The sequence below is a fragment of the Anabrus simplex genome, chromosome 1, assembly GCF_040414725.1.
Source record: "Anabrus simplex isolate iqAnaSimp1 chromosome 1, ASM4041472v1, whole genome shotgun sequence".
Taxonomy (NCBI): Eukaryota; Metazoa; Arthropoda; class Insecta; order Orthoptera; family Tettigoniidae; genus Anabrus; species Anabrus simplex.
In genome coordinates, this window is record NC_090265.1 from 418,109,931 (window position 1) to 418,136,807 (window position 26,877).

At 38.3% G+C, this 26,877-nt stretch overlaps 1 protein-coding gene across 2 annotated transcripts in view; it reads left to right on the top strand.

The window, feature by feature from the left end:
• Window positions 1-26,877, top strand: part of LOC136856885 (uncharacterized) — a 518,885-nt gene that overhangs the window by 72,079 nt on the left and 419,929 nt on the right. For both annotated transcript variants that reach the window (XM_067135106.2, XM_067135104.2), the window contains 2 exons: window positions 10,649-11,325; window positions 18,747-18,908. In XM_067135106.2, the coding sequence (XP_066991207.2) occupies window positions 10,649-11,325; window positions 18,747-18,908 (839 nt within the window). The remainder of the gene's footprint in view (window positions 1-10,648; window positions 11,326-18,746; window positions 18,909-26,877) is intronic.

The following is a 26,877-nucleotide window of genomic DNA, read 5'->3' on the forward strand; positions in this document are numbered from 1 at the left end:
GAAATGTAATTCTCAAATAAGTTATTTACGTTATTAGTGGTCGTATCGATAAATACTACATAACTAACATAACTTTAGTTATGTCGTAAGTTAGTAGTAGTTATGTAAGAAGTTATTGAATTTCCGATCACTTATGTCTTATACATTGTTACCGTACCGCATATAATCGGAGATATTCATGAATTTGGATTTTTGTTACAAAGTCCATATCAGCGCCGAGTCACGAGAAAATGGGTAAACAGAATTTAGTGAAAATCGGTATGTAAAATCTGAGAATAAGGAACTACAGTCTACGATATAAATAATTTTGTAAGACACCCTAATATCACAGAGTCGAAAGAAAACTAATGTGAAGGCCTGCAATATAGAAAGCTCATAAACTTTATCAACAGTAACATTACATTGTCCATTGTTTGTTGTGATGTGCATTTTGTCTTCTGTTTCCTCTCATCCCCGATAGATAGGATTACTGCAGTGTAATGAGGTTTTTTTAAATTTGCTTGACGTCGCACCGACACAGGTAGGTCTTATGGCGACGATGGGATAGGAAATGAATAGTGGTGTGAAGGAAGCGGCCTTGGCACAGCCTGGTGTGAATGGTGTGAAAATGGGAAACCACGGAATACCATTTTTTTTTGCTTAACGTCGCACCGACACAGATATGTCTTATAGCAACGATGGGATAGGAAAGGCCTAGGAAATGGAAGGAAGCGGCCGTGGCTTTAATTAAGGTACAGTCCCGGCATTTGCCTGGTGCGAAAATGGGAAACCACGGAAAACCATCGTCAGGGCTGCCGACAGTGGGGCTCGAACCTACTATCTCCCGAATACCATCTTCAGGGTTGCCGGCAGTGGGGTTCGAATCCACTATCTCCCGGATGCAAGCTCACAGCTGCGCGCCCCTAACCACACGGCCAACTCGCCTGGTCGTACCGACTGTAACAGCCTTCCTGTATATTGGTGGGAAGTAGCTGGGGTGTAAGATAACTTTCTTCTTTAGCATGTCATTCCTCTGGTTCATACATTTTCTGATATATCTGGTACGTAACACACTGGTTCATCATAGTATTCGAGCTATACAATCCCTACTCTGAGCCACTGATTGGAATGAGTAGTGTGCATATTTAACGGAATAATGACAGAGGAGTGTTCACGGCAGTCTGCGACCTGGTTATTTCAGTTCTGGAACTCTGGACTCTTAGATCGGCACCGTAGTACTGTTCGTTGAAAGTGAGAAAGTGTGCGGTTTTTCATTTGATCGAGTATTTTATATGATAACATTGCTTTCAATCACTACATTCCTACTGAGGTTTTTTGTAATGACCTATGTTGAATTCAGTTAGGAAAACAACAAAGTCAGTCTTTCTGAGAATCCCGTAGCGAAGCACGGGTACATCAGCTAGTAATAATAATAATAATAATAATAATAATAATAATAATAATAATAATAATAATAATAAAATACTGAATGGAATCTGTAACCCTGTTGTACGGTTACAGAACGCCTCCCTCATGAAATATATACATAATCACTTGAAATCGAGTACACCATAGATTCATGTATAAAAATGCCCTTTACAAATTGGGTACATAGTATCATCCATCTGGATGTTCGTTGTTACACATATAAAACATTGATCAATTATCATTTTCACTTTGATTATACAGTATTATTTACATACAGAGATTACATTTCTTTCTCACTTCTGTTGTTTCAAACGTTCATTTAGTGTCCAAAAGTAATTCTCGAAGACATTTCATTATACACACTTTCTCCAAGCACTGGAGTTTATTGCACTGCCGTGCTTCACTTATTATCACAACACACGCTAATTTCACTGAAGTCCTGTTCGCAATGCCAGCTTCATAAAACATGGTGAATTAACATAGTAATGAGAATTAATCAACAAACTCACATGATATATTTCTTAAGATTTCTTATATTGTATGTGCCTACGATATTTCCTTCCTTGTCTTCTAATGAATAAGCACATTTCCCAATCCGTTTCTCTACGGTGAAGTATCCCTGATATAACAAGAAAAACTTAGAAAATTGACCAGCTTCTGCTGATGACGGGAGTGGTACTCTGAGTGAAACCTTGTCACCAAGCTCAAATTCATCCAATATAGTCTTCCAAAAGTTATCATGAACATGAATTTGGTGTTCGAAAAGATGTGTTCTACCAGGCCGATCACTAAAAACATCACAATGTGATATCAACAATTCACACAATTCATCCTTCTGACTTTCCGCTAAATTACATTTCTCCACTGTCTCATACAATTCATCTCCAGAATCTTTCTGTATAGACACATGGCAGACATCAATATTTTTCCTAATATTAGGAATTTCACAATACCCTTCCGTACTAGAACACACTTTATTCGCACTAATTTCTGACAAAACATCATATGGTAACCTGACTTCTCTGCTACTCTTTCCCCAAATAAGATTGACATTACACAGATCAAAATTTAATTTAGCCTTGTGACACGTTAACCAGTCGGTACCTAAAATAACGGCATAAAATAAATTAGGCACAACTAAGCGTGGTTGGAAAATACGTTCTCCACTTATGTTAATGGGGACAGCTATTTGTTTATTCACCCTTTGAGACTTGTTTCCAACAGCTGTTACGATGAACGTATTCCTCACTGGAATTTTCGCTACATCATACTTCTCTCTCAAAACTTCCTCATACAGCTTGGAATTTACACATGACTTCTCACTACCAGAGTCCAACAAAATCTTAACTTTTCTGCCCCATTTCAGCAGTTCCATCGTCGGTGTAACAGTAACACTACTTAAATTATCCTCATTACATAATATAAGATCACTTAACAAATCTTGCCTTATATCTAAATTTAAATTACACTTATAAAATTTATTGTCTATGATTAAGTCGTCACTTAAAACATTTGAGTTATTGCTACTTAGGTCACAATCATGTTCACTTACAACTATAGGCTGGTTGACATTAACATACTTATCTACCTTATACGTGAACTCACCATTTACGGATTGCCTCTGTGACCTGTTTATACAGTCCGTTGCGCGTTTAAATTACTTGGTTCGGTTACAACTTGTTGGTTACACACCTCAGTCGGCCTCCCCTGTTGCCTATTTCCTCTAGCTTCATTATTATTATTATTATTATGGCCTGGATTCTCCCGCCTCCCAGCTTCTGGTTGATTTCCATAATCACGCCTCCCAGTCCTGAAATGTTCCGAACTATTTTGATAATTTCTCTCCCTGTGGAAATTATTATTAGGTCTCTCCTGATATTCTCTTCTGTAGTAACGATTATTCATAGGCCTGTCCTGATTATTAGATTGGTTACCCCTTCCTTCTACATTCCTATTTAGTGTCTTATTATTCAAGCTACTACCTAAACCATCAAAACTTTCCAACAAAATCTCCATTTCCTTAATAGTCTCCACTCTTTGCATACAAACAGCTTCTCTTATTCTACCGGGATAGTGCTTAGCCATAAGTCTAACTATATCAGCCTCAGGTCCAATACATTCTAAATTTCTCCACACCAAAACATGAGCCAAAAAATATTCTGTCATTCTAACACCCTCGTTAAAATCATGATCTCTAGTGATTAAACCATTATTTACAATTATTTCACGTACATTTGTACTATCACGCACTTCTTGCTGGAGTACTCTCTGGCAACTCAGAAATTTTTCTTCCACTGTTTCCTCAATCTTTTCTTGAATTTTTCTTAATTCCTCCTGCAACTTTTCTTCCGATTCTCTCACCTTCTGTTATAATGATTTTCGTTCACTCTCTAGATCACCTACTTCTCCAAGTTTTCTTTCCACATGTTCTACCCTACTAATACATTTCCTAGTTTCTTGCCCCACTGTATTGGTTATCTTTTCAAACCTTTCTTCCACTAACTCATTGATTTCCCCCTTTTTAGACTCAATCTTGGCGCCTAATTCATCAATCTTATGCCCTTGTTTGATGCATGTTTCACTAACTTGCTCGATTTCAGTATGGAGATTGCTCCGACCCAATTTCCTCTCAGCTCTGATGTCACTACACTCCCTATTTACCTTACTTTCTAAATTATTAATTTGCTTATTTCTAACACCTTATGGTCTATCTTATTACTAACATCATCGATCTTCTTATTAATACTAATACCCTGAACTTCAATTTTCTCACTAATGACCGCTTCAATTTTCTCACTCATAATATTATTCTGAGATTCAATTTTCTCACTAATGACCGTTTCAATTTTCTCACTCATAATATTATTCTGAGATTTAATTTTCTCACTCATAATGTTACTCTGAGATTCAATTTTCTCACTAATGATATTATTCTGCTCAGTAATTTTGGACATCAGCAAATTAAATAAACCAAGGTCAATCACCCCTTTACTTTGATCTTGCGTGACAGCGTTTTCCTCAGTCTCTACTATTTTCTGACTTTCAGCAGGTCCCATCTTAGTCACCAACTTCCTATTTACACTGACTGACAGAGCAAATGCAACACCAAGAAGGAGTGGTTCGAAAGGGATGAAAGTTGGGGAAAAAACAGAGACGGCACGTACGAATAATTGATGTTTATTTCAAACCGATATGCAGGTTACACAATGCGCACGGCATCGACTCAGTAGGATGTAGGACCACCGCGAGCGGCGATGCACGCAGAAACACGTCGAGGTACAGAGTCAATAAGAGTGTGGATGGTGTCCTGAGGGATGGTTCTCCATTCTCTGTCAACCATTTGCCACAGTTGGTCGTCCGTACGAGGCTGGGGCAGAGTTTGCAAACGGCGTCCAATGAGATCCCACACGTGTTCGATTGGTGAGAGATCCGGAGAGTACGCTGGCCACGGAAGCATCCGTACACCTCGCAGAGCCTGTTGGGAGATGCGAGCAGTGTATGGGCGGGCATTATCCTGCTGAAACAGAGCATTGGGCAGCCCCTGAAGGTACGGGAGTGCCACCGGCCGCAGCACTTGCTGCACGTAGCGGTGGGCATTTAACGTGCCTTGAATACGCACTAGAGGTGACGTGGAATCATACGCAATAGCGCCCCAAACCATGATGCCGCGTTGTCTAGCGGTAGGGCGCTCCACAGTTACTGCCGGATTTGACCTTTCTCCACGCCGACGCCACACTCGTCTGCGGTGACTATCACTGAGAGAACAGAAGCGTGACTCATCGGAGAACACGACGTTCCGCCATTCCCTCATCCAAGTCGCTCCAGCCCGGCACCATACCAGGCGTGCACGTCTATGCTGTGGAGTCAATGGTAGTCTTCTGAGCGGACGCCGGGAGTGCAGGCCTCCTTCAACCAATCGACGGGAAATTGTTCTGGTCGATATTGGAACAGCCAGGGTGTCTTGCACATGCTGAAGAATGGCGGTTGACGTGGCGTGCGGGGCTGCCACCGCATGGCGGCAGATGCGCCGATCCTCGCGTGCTGACGTCACTCGGGCTGCGCTTGGACCCCTCGCACGTGCCACATCTTCCTGCGCCAACCATCTTCGCCACAGACGCTGCACCGTGGACACATCCCTATGGGTATCGGCTGCGATTTGACGAAGCGACCAACCTGCCCTTCTCAGCCCGATCACCATACCCCTCGTAAAGTCGTCTGTCTGCTGGAAATGCCTCCGTTGACGGCGGCCTGGCATTCTTAGCTATACACGTGTCCTGTGGCACACGACAACACGTTCTACAATGACTGTCGGCTGAGAAATCACGGTACGAAGTGGGCCATTCGCCAACGCCGTGTCCCATTTATCGTTCGCTACGTGCGCAGCACAGCGGCGCATTTCACATCATGAGCATACCTCAGTGACGTCAGTCTACCGTGCAATTGGCATAAAGTTCTGACCACTCCTTCTTGGTGTTGCATTTGCTCTGTCAGTCAGTGTATATTACCACCTTGGATTTCCTTGGACACAATAACCTCAGCCTCATCACCTGACTGCATATTGCTATCCTTGTCCATCTTCGGTTTCCTACTAATTTTTTGCGATCTCAAAGCTATTTCCCCTTGCACTTCCTCTGACATTACCCCTTAAATACAAACTTCAACAAAATGACCTTCCTAACATTACTCGGTGAATTTAACATGTGCGTACTCATTAAAAGAACTGATCCATGTACTGTATATTGCCATTCAGAAATACTTTTTCTGAACCTTTCGAGTCCCACGTTGCTGGCGACACGTTGGTGCTACTCCAACCACTACTCTTATACCTTCATCTCCTTCACACAATATACATAACATTTGTTTGAGCGCTAGTTGCTTTTTAAATAAAAACAACAAAATTTGGTAGAGCATACCTCTTATATCAATTATCTCAAGGCGTGAGGTGATAAACTCACATATCTGGCAATATACAGGGATATGGATCAGGACAATATTAAATTACTGTTGCATTTCCACAATTGAGGATTGTACATGGAACTGGAATCACTTATTATAATTAAAATAAAACTGAGTTTATGACTATAATTTACGTCACAATGAACAAGCATTGACATATTTTAATTTAACAAAAAAAGTATATATATAGTGAGATTTGCGGTAATATTAAAAAGAAAATTTAATCTAAACAAAAAAAGCTATTGGCATGAACTTGAAGTGAGATGTGATATCGCCGCTGATTACATTCTTCTTCATGTTATGAATGCATAACATGTCTGATGCTTTAATTACCTGATGTCTGCATACACCGCTGTTGAACTTGAAATTCTTGGGAAAACCTATGAGCTGAAGTCGGGAGCCGTCTGCTGTTATCTTCTTATATAACAAGGAAATGGCCTACATACCATGTACACGTGTAGGGAGCTCCAATGCAATTACGTCCACTCAATATATTATAAGAAATAGGAAAATATTATTGAAACATCTTGTGAAGTCCAACCTCACGAGAAGATGATGTTTCTTTATCAGCATAGTACCCGTCTCTGCTCGGATACAACCACCACTTGTAGACCTCGATTATTACAAGACTTCTTCAAACACAACTCTTAGCTCTGACCATCACTCTAAGACCACTTCTACCATTTGATACATCAGACTGATACATATGATCTGATCCCTCTCACCACCGTTGCATCGTCTTTTATAACCTCGCGATGACGACTCATCTCCCTACTCTCTGTTCATCCAGGACAAATATTTCATGTTCCCTATGAGAATCAACATCTGTATCATACTGACACTTGGTCGCAATCACGTGCCCACGCACTGATGTCATCAGTCATGTGTCGTATAAGCGTACCCAAGCGGATTACAGTTGACTCTGCTGCATGAGTCATCAGAAAACCTACTTGCACATAACATTCTCAGTTAAACATAGCCTCGATTGCAAAATACTCTGCCAACACATCTGGCTAGAGTTACAAGCCACAGAATGACTATATCAAACCAACAAATCTCACTTACTAATATACAGCATAATTACAAACATATTCACTTAACCTATGATTAAATACAATAATATGCGTGATACCTAATTATTACAGTCTAAATGATGAGAAACAGAATATAAAATCTAATGAATGGGGTTAATAATAATAATAATAATAATAATAATAATAATAATAATAATAATAATAATAATAATAATAATAATAATAAATACTGAATGGAATCTGTAACCCTGTTGTACGGTTACAACACGAAACACCATTGATATGTCTTATAGACGCATGCGCGTGAAAAAGTGGTGGAAAATAATCCGGAACAGTATTGCCAAAAGTTTTGAAGAATACACTGCGAACCCGGAACTTCATAAACATTGTACTAACACTTACTTCATAGAGTATTGTTTGAGATATGTTCCAATTGCGGTGTCCCATGTTTGGATAAGGTGGATCTTGGAAACAACATCCTAGGATAAGGCGCGTTTTGGAAACGTCACCTGAATTTGTGTTATATTACATGGGGACAAAGCGGGTTCAGGAACAATTTTATTGTTGAAAAATATCATAGAACATATAGATATAGAGATAAACTAATAATTCAATTTTCATAAAAAATGGTTAAAGCGGATTTTGGAACCATGCGCGTCATATGTAGAAATAGTGTGCCATCCATTCCTATAACTGGCATTATCATATATTAACATGTATTCGCTGCAGCAAACCCACAACACCACAGATCATCTTGATTTTGTTCAACACCAAGAGTTTTCCTGGAATGTGGCTCTTTATCAAATCAGGATTGATCTGCATTAATTATCTGCTCTGGAGTAAAATTGTGCTCTACAATAAAATGCCATATTTCATTAACAAATTGTTTAAAAAAAAATGTATGACTGAATCTTCAACAGAAAATATTTTGCCGACTTTATGTATAATTTTATAAGAAACTATTTTATTTTTCCTTTTGAATTTTTTGACCCACGTTTTGGATGTTTTAAATAATGAAGTTTTCTGTGCCATCACAGACATAAATTTTCTACCAGGCTACATAGGCCTATCAATTGCCAATCCAGGAAGACACGGCTAGGGTGGATCATTTCCTCATGGCTGCTTTGTCCAAATTTTATATAAATCAGCCAAGTGCTTGTCAGGTAATTTTATTTTGTCATTTTTTGGTGGTGATGTGTCATATGAAGAACCACTGAACCACTACTTTCTTGATAATCACTAGACGATGGATTTCGGTCTGAACATGTTTTCAACTTGTAATGACGGATTATCGTCAAAATCACTACCACTTTCTTCATAATCAGTGCCTTCTTCATCTATCGTAAGTGTATTAACCTCATCAACTATAAAATCATTCTCAAACATCTGTTGTTTAATCTGTTCAAAATGTATAACTTCATCCCTTATCGGAATTTCCTCTGAAATACCGAATAAATTGGCCTACAACTTGAATACCATGGCTTGTTTCATTATGTTCAGTGCATAACAACGACCGCGCTCGCATCTACCGCACACAACGGGACCCAAGTCTAGACTGGAGAGAGCCTTCTCTTTGCTCCACACATAAACTTCCCTCCCCTCTGCTTCGGCCACTAAAGGTCTGCATTCCCCATTTTTGGTTGGTCAAACGAAGTTAGTTGAGTAGCTAAATCCTGCTCTGCTATTGAGTGTGACCTGTCCGACCACCTGGCACTCGACAGTCTGAATGAACGCACCACATTCGATCCGACTGATTCACATTCGCAGTCTCCACGACATTCGTTGCAAACATACAATGGGAGTCCAAAGATAGGGTGATAGCAAAACCTGAGAGGAAGCAATATGGATTACTAAATTAAGAAAGGATGAAGAGCGAAGTGTGGGCATACTTCTTACTAGTAACAATTGCAAATGGCCAACATGCAGGATATGTGTGGTTTGTGAATGTTGTACTTCCTTGTTGATGTTTGCATCTACTACCTCTCATATGAAAGCACACGTGTGTAAAGTGCAGCCGATTATAGTGCATCCATCAAATATAGTATCACAAGATATCGAACAAAACACTACACAGAAGTGTGTTAAAATGTGAGCAACAGATATCCGCCCCTTTATGGTTGTTTTGGGTATGGGTTCCTAGATCTATGTCAAGAACATGTTAATGTTGGTGCAGTCTATGGACAAATAAACATTGCCAATATTCTTACAACAACAATTAATTTATTGAAAGATCGTATTTCTGATGGCAATCCCCTTGCATAGCGGAGAAATAAAAGCACAGAATATCCAAGATTTGCTCTGCTAGTGAAGAAAATACTGTATTGTCTATTCCAGCCTCCAATATGGCAAGTGAAAGAAATTTCAGTTCAGCTGGTAACTTAATCAGCGACAAGAGGATCTCACTTAACCAAGATGTAGAAAATTATGCTCTCTTGATTAATTCTGTTTTAAAACAGACAACACAATGATGATGAATGTTTTTGTGACTGTATGAAAGATGGTACAAGATAATGTTCTGTCTCTATTAACATGACAGGTTGATCTCACAGTGTTCATAATAAGTTTGTAATTACATTACTTCAGTACATATTTCGTTAAAATATTTGCACGGTGACCTATATTGTATAGTCAGCCACTGTGTTTTCATCGCTCCTTTTAAGTTTGTTTGTCATAACTTTGTTGATACTGTCCATAAGCGCATCAGCCGCCTTACCCCAGACTACATACTGCTCAAGGTCGACTGTAATACGGTGGACTGTATGAGGTTCGAATGAGCGTGAGCGAACGAACAGTGTGGTTTGCAGACCTCTGTTGGCCTCTAACTGTCCGTAAATCGTACAACTGGGCTAAACATCTATTTGTGCGTTGTATGATATTATTAGAAAGGTCTAACTGAAGTATCAGTGGCACCCACAGGTCCCTTCCCTTGTGAGTGCAAGAGGCTTAAACAAATGGCAGACACTCACTCTCCGCCTGCCTTTATAGATTCTCAGAAAGACTCTTCCACTATATTATCAAGAATTTAAATACAGTTTAAAACTGCTCAAAATGTTTCTAAAAATACTTTTAGTGACATGTTTTTATGCACGAAGTATACAAAACAGCTGTACAACTTTTAATGATTTGTCGAACAGCAGAAGTCCATTATGCCTATGATATTTTCTCTAATATTTCAGTTCAGTGATCAGGCTTAAATCTTCTGATATTTCCCTTCAATAACTTTTCTTTGTTTCATTTATTTGTTTATACAGGTGTCTCTAGTTCAGTGGCGTAGAATGCAGGAACAGCAACACCAGCTAGCTTCTGCAGCTGCAAAAGGTGCAGAACGTGGTATAACTGTAGTACCTTCACCTGCTCGTCCCCAACAACCTGCAGTTCGTCAAACAAACCCCCGCCAAACTACGCCTCGCCAGCCAGCTCGTCAACGTCAAACGGCTCGGCCTCGCCAAAATAATCGCCAGAACAATCGTCAGAATAAAACTACTGTTACGAATGAAACTGTGCTCACTACTTTAATGCAACAGCGACAACAGCAGCAGCACGAGCAACCACAGCAACAGATACAACAGCAAGAACCCCTTCGACAACAGCAGCCGCAGCAAGCTCCGCAAATATTACAACAACAGGTTCCTGTAGCTCAACAACAAGTCCATCAACAGCAAATTCAACGACCGCAACAGCAGATTCCACGACAGCAGCAGATTTCTCAGCCGCAGCAACAGCAATCATTGCCATTGGTACAACAGCAACAACAGCTACCGCCGCAGCCTCAGCCACAAGCCCATCAGCAACAGATACAGCCTCCTCAGCAGCAGATGCAGCCTTCCCAGCAGCAGATGCAGCCTCCGCAGCAGCAGATGCAGTCTCCGCAGCAGCTTCAACAAGTACAGCAGCAACAACCTCATGCTCTCTCTCCAGCTGTACAGAGGTTAGTCGTCTCACTACTTTTAAACATAATTCTTCTTCTTATGGAAAGTTGGTGACCATCGTGAAATAAAATTTCCTAATTGTATTTCTCGGACATTGATGCGTGGATATCGTATTACTGTCGGAGGTTCCGCATCTGGAATTATCTTCTTTGCCCATGTCTTTGTTTCACTTCTGTGTTGCCTCCTGTGATCAGTTGTATCAGGCTGTATTTATCATTTTGGCTGATGTGACTGACATAGACCTCTTTCCTGTGTTTTGCGAGGGTTAAAACTTAACATGATTTTCTGGCTCGACAGAGTACCTCATCATTGGTGATGTGGTCTACCCTGTGATGCATCCACATTTCAAAGGCCTGCATTCAGTTCATTGACAAAGCCTTTAGTATCCATCCTTCAATGTCATACACCGGTAACTCACAACACTTAACAACACACTAACGAGTTTCAAATCAAAGGTCATGGTTCCACAAAAGATGTTGTAAATTTCAAAACACACTCCCTGCGATGCCAATTCTGATTTTGATTAATATATCTGGATTCCATTCTGTGTTAACCAGGATCCTGGGTACTTGATTTTGATACTCTTTCAATGGCTTTTCTGTCCAGTGTGATACACGTCGATGATTTTCTGCTTACTGTTACCATAATAGAAGGATATTTCTGTTAGCTGAATACACATTTTCTATAATCACCAAATTTAATGCAGGTAAATAATATAGGTATGTGTAAACTGTTCAAATATTTAGCCCATTCAGATTTGTTTTTGGTTCATTTGACATGTATAGTTGTGTTCTTAATGTTACACTAGCCAATTAACACATATTCATAAGAAGAGGACATCAGAGAGGTTATAAGGAATCATTTTGATCACCTATTGAACATGACAGAAGCAGGTCGGGAAACAAAAGAACCAGTTGTTGAAACCTACTAAGAGGAACCTTCATTACATGGGTAGAAACAGAAGCAACTCTTGAGAAGATGCCTCAAGGGAAATCCCCAAGAATCTCTGAAGTCAACATGGACATGATTAAAGCATCAGGAGTCCAGTTTATACAGTGGCTGTACAGGGTGTTCAATGCAGTTTGGAAGGATGACAAGATACCTACTGATTGGGGCAAGGGTGTTATTTTCTCCCCTGTTTAAGATTAGAGACCAGATTGTGAATCTACTTAGAGCCACAGTTGGAAGAAGGGCAGTTTTCCTTCAGGCCTAATAGCACCACAACAAACCTAAACTTTAGTGTCTGTATGTTAATGGAGAAATATTGGGAAAAAGGCAAAGATCTATTATTTTTTTTCCTGGATATTGAGAAGGTATATGACAGCATTGCAAGAGAAGATATAGGAATGCCTGAGAATCAGGAACGTGTTTGGCGGGGCTGGTGAGGAAAGTTAAAATGCTGTCTGCAGAATGTATCTCAATAAGACAGAGTGGAGGAGCCTTGCCAACAATACCTGGGAAACTGGAACTAAAATGATGATGATGATGATGAAGAAGAAGATGATGATTTGTAATGTTTAGTGCAGATGAATGTAGTTTTTTTTGGAATAACTATTGACTCCTCCTAACATTAATCAAAGGAGGAAGATTTTGGACCCTCTTCCGAATAATGAGAGTATCAACTAGCTTAGATGGTTTTCTGGGATATTAGGCTGTGTAGACCAATATCTTAGCCATCTCTATGGGAAGCATACAAAGGGCATTAGGAAAGTTTTGCAATACACAAAAGCGATTGGCTGGACACCCCTGTTATGGTGAGGGGTGAAAACCGGTCTAGAAGACAGAAAGGTGCGACCTACACACCAGTTCTTGCCAAGCAGTGGGATTGAAAGCAAGTCAGTATGGTCTAAAGGTGAATATCGCGCAATTATCCGCTACAATTTTGCGTGTTGATTAACTGTTGACCAGGAAATGACTCCTGTGCTGTGGAAAGACTGTCCACATCGGAAAACAATGTTCTGTTGGTACAAAGAGTTCCAGAGGTGAAATTTTGGGTTTGAAGACGATCCTCGTTCTGGGCGACCACATCCTTCCATCAGCTATTCATTGAATTCTACACAACCATCTCCATGTTAGAAAGGTTTGTTCCCTTTGGGTGCCCCATTCACTTTCAGAGGAACAAAGGGCACATCAAGTGAAATGGTGCCAAGAAATGCTAAAACAGTCTGAAAATGGGACTTTGCATAATGTCATTAGCATCGTTACAGGTGACAAAACTTGGCTTTATTATTACGATGTCCCAAGAAAATTCCAGAACAAGGTGTGGGTGTTTGAAGGTGAGGGTACTCCTGTGACTGTGCGAAAGTCAAGTTCAGTGAAGAAAAGGATGATTGCAGTATTCTTCACTAAACGGGGTATCCTGACTCGGGTTTTGCTAGAAACACAAAGGACAGTTACTGCAAAGTGGTACAGTGAGACTTGTCTGCCTCAGGTCACCCAGGCTCTCAAGAAGCTCCGTCCACGGTCACAGCTCAACACTTGAAGACTCCTTTTATGAGGATTTGTTAGAACTGGAATAAATTACCCAAACATGTTGTCAAAATGATTTTGGGTGATTTCTGTGCAAAAGGAAGACATTTTTGTGCCAACAATAGGAAGGGAAAGTCTGCATGGTGAATGTAATGATAATGCCATTAGGCTAATCAATTTTGCTACATCCACAAACATGAATGTGCAGAGTTCCACCTGCTCACATAAACAATACATAAGGAATGGTTATAATGTGTAGCAGGTGGTCCGTCAGCCAAATATTTCTGGAGTTTTAGCAGGTACACTTACTCGATATGGGTTAACCCGCCAAGGTTCTCAACCAGCCATTTGCTTTCTATTAGTATGCAGATCTTTACTGCAGCAAGATTTTTAGTTTTTGTTCAACCAGGGATAGTAAGAAGTCGGCAGGACTCAAAGCCTGCACTTTCTGTGGATGGTAAGGGTGTAGCTGCATTGCGCATAATACTTGCCACACAGTCATATGCAATACATTCATTTCACGTGCAACTGCTCAAAGGCTGACTACAGGCACCTTATCCATGTGAACAAGCCCCGCATCTTCTAAGTCGGGAGTCCGTATAATTTGAACTGTTGCGATCCACTCATAACCAAGAATGAACTGTAGCGCTTTTTTTGGAATACTTGTAATGTCAAGTTATAATATGCTACCTGGTCTGAGATATTACTGGGATTCGTGAACAGTATGAAAAATCTTTGTGTAAGTAATTTAATGAGGAGGAATGGATCCTATCTCTCAAAGCTGGCAGAAAAGATCTAATTGTGAGATTTACCTCCTCTCTCAACAACACACTATAATAGTTGTGATAGAATCCAACAGACAGCGCTGGGCTGGACGTGTACTGAGGATGCAGGATAACAGAGCACGAGTAGATTTATAAAAGGGATCTCTTAATTGTAAAAGACCTTCAGGAAGACCCTGAAGCACCTGGAAGAAGGAGATCAACAAGGTATGCCAGACCCTCCAAATTGACAACTGAGAACAGCAGGCTCAAGATCGAAAAAGATATAAGAGGATTATGAGATTGGCATGGGAACTTTATGTCCCTCAGAACCCTGTGTAGTTGGAATTGGAATATAAAGCAAACGTTGCAAATGTAACGTGGTTACTGTTGGTTACTGTTACTGTACAAATATATTTACAGTAACATTCATGTTAGAAAGATCTTATTGAATCCAGGGTTAAGGCATAGTAAGCTTTTTGTAACTATTTTAAATAACTTGTTTAGACTTACATTTGTTCCACTCCATATCTGGCTTCAACATCATACTTTATTAAGTTTTTATACCTTTCTGGAAGTCCTTGGAACAACACGATTTATCATTCGACTTCTTTTCAAAATTATTGAGTAGAATTTTGTTCTCACAGAGATACACTCTTCCAAGTTTGTTTAACAGTGTATTGTTAAGAAAACATTTACATGCAGCATTATTTATGTTTGATTTCTCTAATTTTGAGGTGCTTTTCTTTTGAGCAACAAAGAGCTGTTTCTCACGTGACATAAAATGATGTATGGAATGTTTTACAAGTAAAGGCACGGTATGCCACACCAATCTAACTATACATACAACTACCTCAGATGGCAAAGTTAATTTCCTCCTATCCAGTTCTTTAAAAGGAACATTACTTTCTTCTTTAGCATGCCAATCCTCTGATTCATACATTTTCTGATACTGCTTGTACGTATCACACTGGTTCATGATAGTATGCCAGCTATTCGATACCTACTCTGACGCGCTGTTTTGAGTGAGCAAGTCAGAGGCTCAGTTAGTAGTAGTAGTAGTAGTAGTAGTAGTAGTATGAACTGGTCTGGAATTATAATTTAGCCCTATACCAAATTATAGTACCACAATTCACTAAATAACTCAAAATTCAACCCTGAAAGAGCTGTTTCTTAGGAAAAGCTTCTTCCTCTTCACTTTCATTAAATCCACATAAATTTTATTCCAAATTAGCAGCAAAGATGTGGTTTCTTCTCTGGCTTGGAGGAAAAATTGGCTCCACGTCAGATAGGTCTTTCCCCCGCAGTGTAGTGAATTGAGATTTTCCAACTCATCGGGTACTCCTAGGAAACAGATAAGTAAGCGGGCATAGTTTTTGCCCTGGGACTATCCACTATTTCAACCCCCCTCCCCTGCTGAAAAAAATAACGAAGATTGTTCACGGATGTCTGCGTCTTGGTCATTCCAGCTCTGTAGCTTTGGACTGTTAGTTCGGCAGCACAGTACTGTTCGTTAAAAGTGAAAAAATGTGTTGTTTTTCATATGAAGACATTGCTTTTAATCGTGCCATTCCTACCGACGTCATTGTAATGACCCATGTTCATTTCATTTGGGAAAACCACTAGAGTCTTTCTGAGAATCTATAAAGGCAGGCGGAGAGCGAGTGTCTGCCATTATAATGAAAATTCCCCAACCTGATTGTGACTGACGGTAGGCAAGCTGGCCTACCATTACAACGAAAATTCCCTAACCCAGTCTTCATATGAGAAAAGACGTTGGTGACTTGTCCGTCGTGCTTCTAGGGCAACGTTAAGAGCTATGCAACTTAATACAATCTTGCTCACAACGTTTACACTACCTAACCTAGAATTGTGCATAAAATTTAGAATTCCGTAGCGAAGCACGGGTACATCAGCTAGTCCTACCATAAATTAAGTATATTGTTACGTGGCAGCCCTGTCGCCTCCAGTAACTTTTTGACTATACCAAAGACAGATGATGCCTGGAGGGCACAGCTGGCCTCTCCTTGCATTGTGTTTTCGTCTGGTTTCACCAACGGTCTTCTGAAACAGGAAATGAGAAACTTCCCTCTTTACCCGGGTCCCAAATATTCTTGTACTCCACCATCAGCACATTAAAAGGAGGCTAGCCGCCAACAGTCAGTCAAAGTTGAGTACTCAGCTATTTCCCGCCAATATCCAGTTAGGCTGTTATATTCGGTACGCAGCCGTAATCCCATCTATCGGAGTTGAATGTCAGCATAAGAGACAAAGAACATTACAACAAACAACGGTCAGTATAATGTTATTGTTGATCTATGTTACGCGCTTTCGATATTGTAGGCCTTTACATTATTAATTGTCTTCCGGTTCTGAAATACCACTCTTATCATAGGTACGGTAAAACTGAATAAAACATAAATGATCGGAAATTATATTCTCTATAACTTTTGTTATGTAGTACTTTTCCATAGAACCAAGAACTTAGGTATTTAAAAATTAAATTTTAGGTGCCTTCCCCTAAACTACCATTTCAATTAGGGTGAATAACATTGTTTATAGCTTAAACTGTAGTTTCTTATTCCCCGACTCTATATACCGATTTCCATTAAATTCTGTTTACCCATTTTGTCGGGGCTCTGCATTGATATGGACTTAGCAACGAAAATCCTAATTCATGAATATCTGTGTTATCATAGCTGGTACGGTAAAAATGCATAAGATGTAAATGATTAGAAATGTAATTCTATATAACTTTAGGTATGTAGTATTTATTGATATGACCACTAATAACATAAATATTTGAGAATTGAATTTTAGGCCTTCCCCTAAACTACCATTTCACTCAGCGTGAATAAAATAATTTATAGCCTAGATTGTAGCAGCTCACCCCCCCGACTCTACATACCAATTTTTATTAAATTCTCTTCAGCCGTTTTCTCGTGATGCGTGTACATACAGACAGACAGACGGACAGACAGAAATTATGGAAAAGTAAAAACTGCATTTTCTTGTTATTGTGGACATGATCGATACAGAAATACCATTCTTTTCAAATTCTGAGCAATGTACAGACAAAACTCTTATTTTATATATATTGATTTCAAATGCATACTTGGTTATGAACAACTGACACAATCAGATTTATGCTGCATTCGGTTGTGAAATTACGTACCTAAACATAAAATAGAATATACAGTACTAGAGAACAGGAAGGGTGCATTCCACCGGGAAACTTTAATCATCACCTGTCTTTGGTACTAGTCAAAAAGTTACTGGAATGTAATATCACTCTCACCACATTTATCAGACATTGTCTTTGATTTATTTAATCCTGCCAGAAACATATGGCTTCAAAGATATTAAAAGATAACATAATACATATAAAAATTGGTACTACAAGCATATTATTTTTTCTAGTAACAAGTTAACACTTATTGGCCTACCCTGCATAAAATTTAAATGTATTGCGACCAGTATCCATTTTATATGCCTCCTTGGTAGCATCGGTCAGGTTGTGTGAAGAGCAGGCAGTTGGACACAACTTGCAGACAAAGAGATGGTTCATGGTCTGCTGTTCACCACATTCACATAGTGTGGAATCACTTTGAATCCCCACTTTCTTTGTTGGTCTTTGAAATGCCAACTCCGGAGCGCAGCCTGTTGAGTGCCTTTCATGTTGACCAACTTTCTTTGTAACTAAAGGGAGGCTTTAAGAAGGTACCATCCAGTCTGGGAGGTAGCCTATCTGGAAAGCTATTATGATCTGTTTCAGTTGCTGCTAAATTCTGTGAGCAGAAAAATAATGTGCTATCACACTGTAATAGGAAGGATCTGTGCTTTCTAAATTAGCCCAGCTCTATAGAGGTAAATTTTAAAATTAAAAGTCGGGAATATCCTGAAACACATTAATTTTTTATTTCTTTCTAAGAAAATGCTGAAAAGATTAGGAATCCCTTACTTTTTTTAGTTCTTTTCTGTTTACTACATTTCAGTGTTCTATATTTTTAAACCATCCTCTAACATCTAACCTTTCATTTGGATAATCAGATACTGAAATTTTAAATTTACATGCTGATATATTCAATATACTTCGTTAAATCTCAATTTTTGTCTTGTTATTTGTTCGTAGTGTATTTTAATATTGTATATTATAGGTGTTGAATACTGATTTAGGACTTGTTTTTTAGGCCGATGCAGGTACGCCAGGAGTATGCTGGGCCTAAACGTTTATATGCCCCAACAAAGGCACGTATGAGGTCCCACAATACATTGATTGCTAACAATACAGTGCAAGCCATTGCTTCTCCAACAACAGGTGGCAATCACCAGAGCCTTCTTCAGCAACATGAGTGAGTTCATCTTTATTCCTTTAAGAAATATCATATTGTGGGACTATATTTGCTATTTCAGTAATAATTGCTATATATTATTTGGCTGAACAGTAAGGTTTATTCTCAGTCCATATTAATTTAATATTAATATTAATTTTGCGGCCACCGAGCTCGATAGCTGCAGTCGCTTAAGTGCGACCCGTGTCCAGTATTCGGGAGATAGTTGGTTCGAACCCCACTGTCGGCAGCCCTGAAAATGGTTTTCCGTGGTTTCCCATTTTCACACCAGGCAAATGCTGGGGCTGTACCTTAATTAAGGCCACGGCCGCTTCCTTCCCACTCCTAGCCCTTCCCTGTCCCATCGTCGACGTAAGACCTTGATTTATGAATTTCATTTTCCGTATTGATATTTACCAATCTTCATAAAAGGAAAGAAAAATTCCACCTAATCAATACATTTATTTTCTTGTAAAGTATTACAATCTAGGACCGGTTTCGACCCTTCATAGGTCATCCTCAGCTATATCAGAATCACATTTGCATTTCTATCTTATACCTCTGAAAGACCTTCATGATGTATTGTTTCATAATTTTCAGTGAAAACTTATCTAAAAAACTTACAAATTTCTAAGCGTTGTGTTAAAATAAAAAATTACAATTACAAAACTTTGTCTATTATATACGAGTAACTCGTCAAACCGCCAAGAAACTTGCATTTCAAACATCCAGCAACTTTACCAGCCTTAAAAAAAGGGAAAGGAACCACCACAGTCTTACGGCATTTGATGGGAGAAAACTCCAGAAATTAGGCCAGAACTGAATCACACATATATTCCATAATTTAACACGCATCAAGCTTATATTGATCCATTTCACAGTTATAGGAATGTGCTGTTATTTACAAATGGAACCTATAAAGATCAACATTCGACATATATAAAAAAAGGCAAATTATGGAAATATAACGCAAGAATCAAGGCCAACACGTTTCAGTGTCATTAAACACACTGACTATATTACTAGACATTCAAGTGTTTTTAAAACTTCTGTAGTAAATGATACATTCAATTTAATAGACATTTATGTTTTATACAATACATAATCAACATAATATGAAACTTGTAATTTTATGCAAGAAGGAACTGACATTTAATCATTAGGTTTAAAAGCCAACCATACACGGCATCTTTAAACATTATCAATATCTGATGTTATATAAGACAAATTGTTATAATATTTTACCACATAACAACGCTAGATCCAAGCAATAAGCATTTTAGACTTTGCAGTACAATGATTAGACTTTAAAGTACATTAGTGTGTTTATGTAAAAATATTTTTATAGAGGTCAACACGCATTTATGTTTTGCCTAAAATAATATCACTCCAGCAATAAGGTATAAAGATGTAACATGATATTTTATTATAATTATCACGCAAGCTTTATTTATCAAATTTTACTGATAGTCTATTCATGATTGTACATAAGTATAAAAGGGTTTCGATTCAACAGAATAAGCAATACCTAAGATAGATGCTTAATCAACCCAAGGATGCATTCTGTCAGCCCAAGGGCATGTATATAATAGACAAAGTTTTGTAATTTTAATTTTTAATTTTAACACAACGCTTAGAAATTTGTAAGTTTTTTAGATAAGTTTTCACTGAAAATTATGAAACAATACATCATGAAGGTCTTTCAGAGGTATAAGATAGAAATGCAAATGTGATTCTGATATAGCTGAGGATGACCTATGAAGGGTCGAAACCGGTCCTAGATTGTAATATTTATTTATTTATTATTATTTACATATTTTACGCCCACATTGGAGCACTGAAATCAATACATTTGATTTAATTTCTTCTTCTTCTTCTCCCAGAACTTTTTCCTCCTCTCCGACCTGGAAGCCCTTTGTGTGTCCGATATAGTATATTGTTTCCGTTCAACTGCTTTTAGTTTGAGACTTATGCTTTTGTTCTTCAAAATCCTCTTCTCTTTTCTGTCTTTGATTTGTTGCCGAGTTATACCCAATTCTTCCAAATCGTCCTGAACTTCTTTGAACCAATTATTATTGATTTTATTCTTCAAAAAGTAATCGAATAGTTGTTTCAATATCCTGGTGTCTGCTAATCTTGATATGTGACAGAAAAAGGAAATTCTTCTTTTACGCATTGTAGATATTATTGATTCACATTCACGATAGACAATGTTGTTAGGCAACAATCTCCACTGTCCATCAACTTGGTGTTTTTTATTAATAATTGTTCTAAGAATTCTTCTCTCAGTTTTCTGTAATTTGTCTGTTGTAGATTTTACATTTAATTTGAATAAAGTTTCACTAGCATAGGTTGCCTCTGGTTTAACTATGGAATTATAGTGTTTCAGCTTAGCGTTTATCGAAAGAGATTTTTTTTTATAGGTTGGCCAGGTAAGTCTTTGTGCTTGTTTAAATTTAGTTGTTCTGTGTTCTATTGCTTCTTTTTCATTTGTGTTCCATGTTATTATTTCCCCAAGATATTTGAATTTCTGAACAATTTTAATCTCTTTATTACTGTTCAGCTGAATAACTGGTAAATCAACTTTAAAAGTTGGCATCATTTCTGTTTTTTCAAATGAAATTTGTAATCCCATTTTTTTAGCTATAATTTCTAGTTGTTCAATTTGAAATTTAGCCTCTTCTATTGTATTTGCAAGTAATGCTAAATCGTCCGCAAAAGCAAGGCAGTTGAGTTTAATATTTCTACCGATCTTGATAGTTGGTTGGCATTTCTTGTTCCATTCACGCATAACCTTCTCCAATGCACAATTAAATAACAATGGTGAAAGTCCGTCTCCTTGTCGAAGTCCAGTTCTTATAGTGAATGATTCTGATAATTCACCTCTAAATTTAACTTTTGCCTTCGTATTTTTAAAAGTCATATTAATGAGGTTAACAAGTTTTTGATGTAAGCCAAATTCTTTAAGGCTTTTTAATAATGAGTCACGATGAATACTGTCGTATGCTTTTTTAAAATCTACAAACGTGATGACCAGACCCTTACTTCGAACTCTTTGGTGCTTCATTATCCATTTTAAACTAATGATTTGATCTGGACAGCTTCTACCTGGTCGAAATCCTCCCTGATATTCTCCAAGTTCTTGGTCGAGTTGTTCTTGGATTCTTGTGTATATAATCTTGGATAAAATCTTGTATGTAATATCAAGTAAGGATATCCCCCGATAATTATTTGGATCGGAGCGATCACCTTTCTTGTGCAGCGGGTGGATTATCGCTGTATTCCATTCCTCAGGAAGCTTCTCCGTGTTCCAAATATCAATGATGTATTTATGTAGGTTTTGAATAGTCTGATCATTAGCATTCTTCCATATTTCTGCTACTATTTGATTCTCTCCTGCTGCTTTGTAGTTTTTAAGTGCATTAATTGCCGTTTTCACTTCATTGTAAACTGGTGGTATAATCTTTTGTAATGGAGTTTTATTTTTTGGGTTAGGATCAAATTCTAAACGTTCCACAGGATCCTCACAATTAAGTAACTCTTTAAAGTATTCTGCAAGAATGTTAGCATTATCCTGATTATTGTGTGCCATTTTACCATTTTTATTTCTTAACATAAGTGTGGGAGGGGTAAATTTAGATTGATATTGCTTGAATGTTTTGTAATAGTCTCTTGTTTTATGCTGATTGAATGTTTCTTCTATAGTGCTAAGCATTTCCTTTTGATAATTCCTTTTAATTGTCCTAATTTCTTTAGCTGTTTGTCTTCTGGCATTAATTAGTTCTTCTCGAGATTTTTCCGTTTTCCTCTGTTGATCATTTATCCATGCCTTGTGTCTTGCTTGAATTGCTTTGTCACATTCCTCGTTCCACCACGCATGTTTCTTTCTCCTTTTGATTGGGGCAATTTCTTCAGCTATGGTTTTAAGTTTGTTGATCATTGTCTCTAATTTGTCATTTAAAGGTGTTTTGGATCTCTCTAAATATATTTTATTATTTATTAAGTAACTGGGATCATAATTTCTCCTTGCTTTGAGATGATTATGTTTGTGTTTCCTTTTTGGTGTTAACTTGATTTTTATTTTTGAGATATAATGATCCGAGTCAATGTCTACCCCACGGAGGACTCTGACATTATAAATTTCTTTATGATAATCTTTATCCATGGCAACATGATCAATCTGAAACTCTCCCAATTTTACGTTAGGGCATTTCCATGTCATAAGTTTATGTGGTCGCCTCATGAATCTGGTGGTTTCCAAAACGAGTCTATGATCTGCACAAAGTTCAATTAATCTTTGGCCATTTTTGTTCGTTAATTTATGAGCTGGCCATTTTCCTACAACTGTGCGATACTTCTTTTCTCTGCCTATTTTAGCATTGAAATCTCCAAGTAAGATTTTTATATGCTCATCAGGGATCTTCGCCAATATGTAATCAAGTTCCTCCCAAAAGTTTTCAACTCCTTCTCTATCTTTATTGTTTTTGTCATTTGTTGGTGCATGGACATTTATTAAAGTATAAGTTTTATTCCCTACTTTAATTGTTAGAAGTGCCATCCTCGAAGATTTTGAAGAAAATTCTTCAATTGAGTCTATTATGCTACTATGAACAAGAAAACCTACACCAAATTGAGGGACATTCTTCATTACTCTTTCTCCTGGAGGTCCTTTGTAGAGACGATAACCTCCTGATTCAATTGGGTCCTGGTCTGTGTTCCTAAGTTCTTGTAAAGCCATTATTAAAATCCTATGTTGGTCCATCACATCAGTTAAATGTTTCAACTTGCCCACCTTACTTAGTGAATTAATGTTTAATGTTGCAAAGTATGAAAATTTTCCTGATTTGTTGAACTTAAGTCTCTTCTTACATTGTTGGGTTAGTCCACTGTCTGTCAGCTGTCTGTCAATTGTCTGTTGGGCTTCCAGGCGCTCCGATTCGCCTAGGTCTTCTACTTGACACCCCACCGATTCCGAGTGGTGTCTTTGTGCAGATCCTTGTTGTTGTTTGTCCACACCGGTGGATTTATTCATTAGAAGACTCATCATCATTGATTGTCTGATCTTTCGATCGAAACATTTCTGACCAAGGTCAGGCTTTACAATTCCAGATGTGATCTGGAAAGGTGATTAATGAAGTATGAATTGGTGATGAATGAAGTGCTACAAGTTCATCCTAGTTGTTCAGGACTGGGAGTAGGCATTTCCTCCATACTCCGCATATGTTATGGTTTTCCCGCCAATACTCGGGTAGCTGATTGCAGTGGTTTCCCACTGGGCGATGGGGTCGCCACATCCCTACGCCACTAGATTGTAATACTTTACAAGAAAATAAATGTATTGATTAGGTGGAATTTTTCTTTCCTTTTATGAAGACGTAAGACCTATCCGTGTCGGTGCGATGTAAAGCAACTAGCAAAAAAAAAAAAAAAAAAAATTGCTATATATTATTTGGCTGAACAGTAAGGTTTATTCTCAGTCCATATTAATTTAATATTAATATTAATTTTGCGGCCGCCGAGCTCGATAGCTGCAGTCGCTTAAGTGCGACCAGTTGTCCAGTTTTCGGGAGATAGTTGGTTCGAACCCCACTGTCGGCAGCCCTGAAAATGGTTTTCCGTGGTTTCCCATTTTCACACCAGGCAAATGCTGGGGCTGTACCTTAATTAAGGCCACGGCCGCTTCCTTCCCACTCCTAGCCCTTCCCTGTCCCATCGTCGACGTAAGACCTATCCGTGTCGGTGCGACGTAAAGCAACTAGCAAAAAAAAAAAAAATTGCGGCCTTTCTGCAGTATATCTTTTGAGTTCATCCTCTTATTCTATCTCTTGATATCCAAATGTCATCCATTTTCTACACTGAGTGTACAGTTGTTACTTGGAAGACTTATGGAACTAGATATGATTTTGAGTTTGGCTGTACATTGTGGAGAATTGTTTCCAAAATATTTACAAGTTTCTAATTATGTTGTATGTATGGTTAACATGTTTTATGTACTTTACATGTTATAAAATATTGTTACCAACAATTCAAAACCTGTTTCATATCTTGAAATTATAGTAATTATCATTTGGAAATATTCAACAAGTAGCTGCCTCTGTGGATCCGTGGTAGAGTGTCGGCCTCCGAATCCCAAGATAGCGGGTTCAAACCCGGCAGAGGTAGTCGGATTTTTGAAGGGCGGAAAAAAGTCCATTCGACACTCCATGTCGTACGATGTCGGCATGTAAAAGATCTCTGGTGATACATTTGGTATTTACCCAACAAAATTAATTAAATCTCAGCCATAGACGCCCAAGAGAGATCCGGTTTACTCTGTCTGCCATCTAACGGACCTAGAGTAAAATGGAACGTCGAAATTGACAAACAGACAGCCAGATGGCGTCAAATCGAAATGTCTGCACACGGTAGCTGAGGCCATACGATTATTATTATTATTATTATTATTATTATTATTATTATTATTATTATTATTATTATTATTATTAAACAAGTACACGATTCCTTGAGTTTAACAGGAACTTGTTAATTGTGTTTGAGTTAAAAAGATTTTCACAAAACTAGCTAGCTGTTTGCTACATTGGAGTTTGAGTTCAATTGAGCCAAAATTTAACTTGTCAAAAGTGTATATGTCAATGCCTCAGAGCAATACTTTCGTAACTTGTATTTTTCACATCGTATATGAAAGTAAATTAAAAGTTTGTGTATATGCCAGAAATCACCATGGAGACTTATGGCTGTCAGCGTTCAGGGTTCAAACCCGGCAGAGGTAGTCGGATTTTTGAAGGGCGGAAAAAAGTCCATTCGACACTCCATGTCGTACGATGTCGGCATGTAAAAGATCTCTGGTGATACATTTGGTATTTACCCAACAAAATTAATTAAATCTCAGCCATAGACGCCCAAGAGAGATCCGGTTTACTCTGTCTGCCATCTAACGGCATCTAGCATTCTGAACTGTCGATGTATATTAATACTATTATGACATGAAATATATCTATTATATAAGTAGTATTATTTTTAAATCAGTTGTTGCTTATGTGAATCATTGAGTGATCCTTGAGGTGCAAATGTTGCATACTTCTGTTTTCTTGTCTTACACATTATTATGACTTGATTTTAGGATTAAGCCATTTTTCAGTTTGTATTGAACTATAGAAGGTTTTGTATTCGAGAAATCTTTCACTATTGCTGGGTTGAGTGGCTCAGATGGTTGAAGTGCTGACTTTCTGACCCTAACTTGGCCGGTTTGATCCTGGCACGGTCTGGTGGTATTTGAAGGTGCTCAAATACATCAGCCTCATGTCGGTAGATTTACTGGCACGTAAAAGAACTCCTGTGGGACAAAATTCTGGCACCTTGGCGTTTCCGAAAACCGTCAAAGTAGTTAGTGGGATGTATAAACAATAGCATTATTATTATTATTATTAATAATTAGCTAGTCTTCTGTCTACATCCAATAAAACCGGGCTAGTTGGCCGTACGGTTAGGGGCACGCAGCTATGAGCTTGCATCTGGGTTAGTGGGTTCGAGCCTCACTGTCGGCAGCCCTGAAAATGGTTTTCTGTGGTTTCCCATTTTCACACCAGGCAAATGCTGGGACTGTACCTTAATTAAGGCCACGGCCGCTTCTTTCCCATTCCTAGGCCTTTCCTATCCCATTGTTGCCATAAGACCTATCTGTGTTGGTGTGTCGTAAAGCAAACTGTTATTACATCCAATAAAAAGCTGTAGAATTTTATCTCAGCAGATCAGTTAATTCAAGATAAATGGTTCAAAGTTTGCTACGATATTAAATCAACTTATTGATCGATTAATTCACTTCTGAAAACAAGTCGTGGAATGCCTGTTATGGCTGGGATCTTTCTGCGTGATTTAGACTTTCTAATTCACTAGAGCAATTGGAAATGATAATGCAATATTACACTAATTAATCTATCTATCTATCTATATATATATATATATATATATATATATATATATATATATAAAG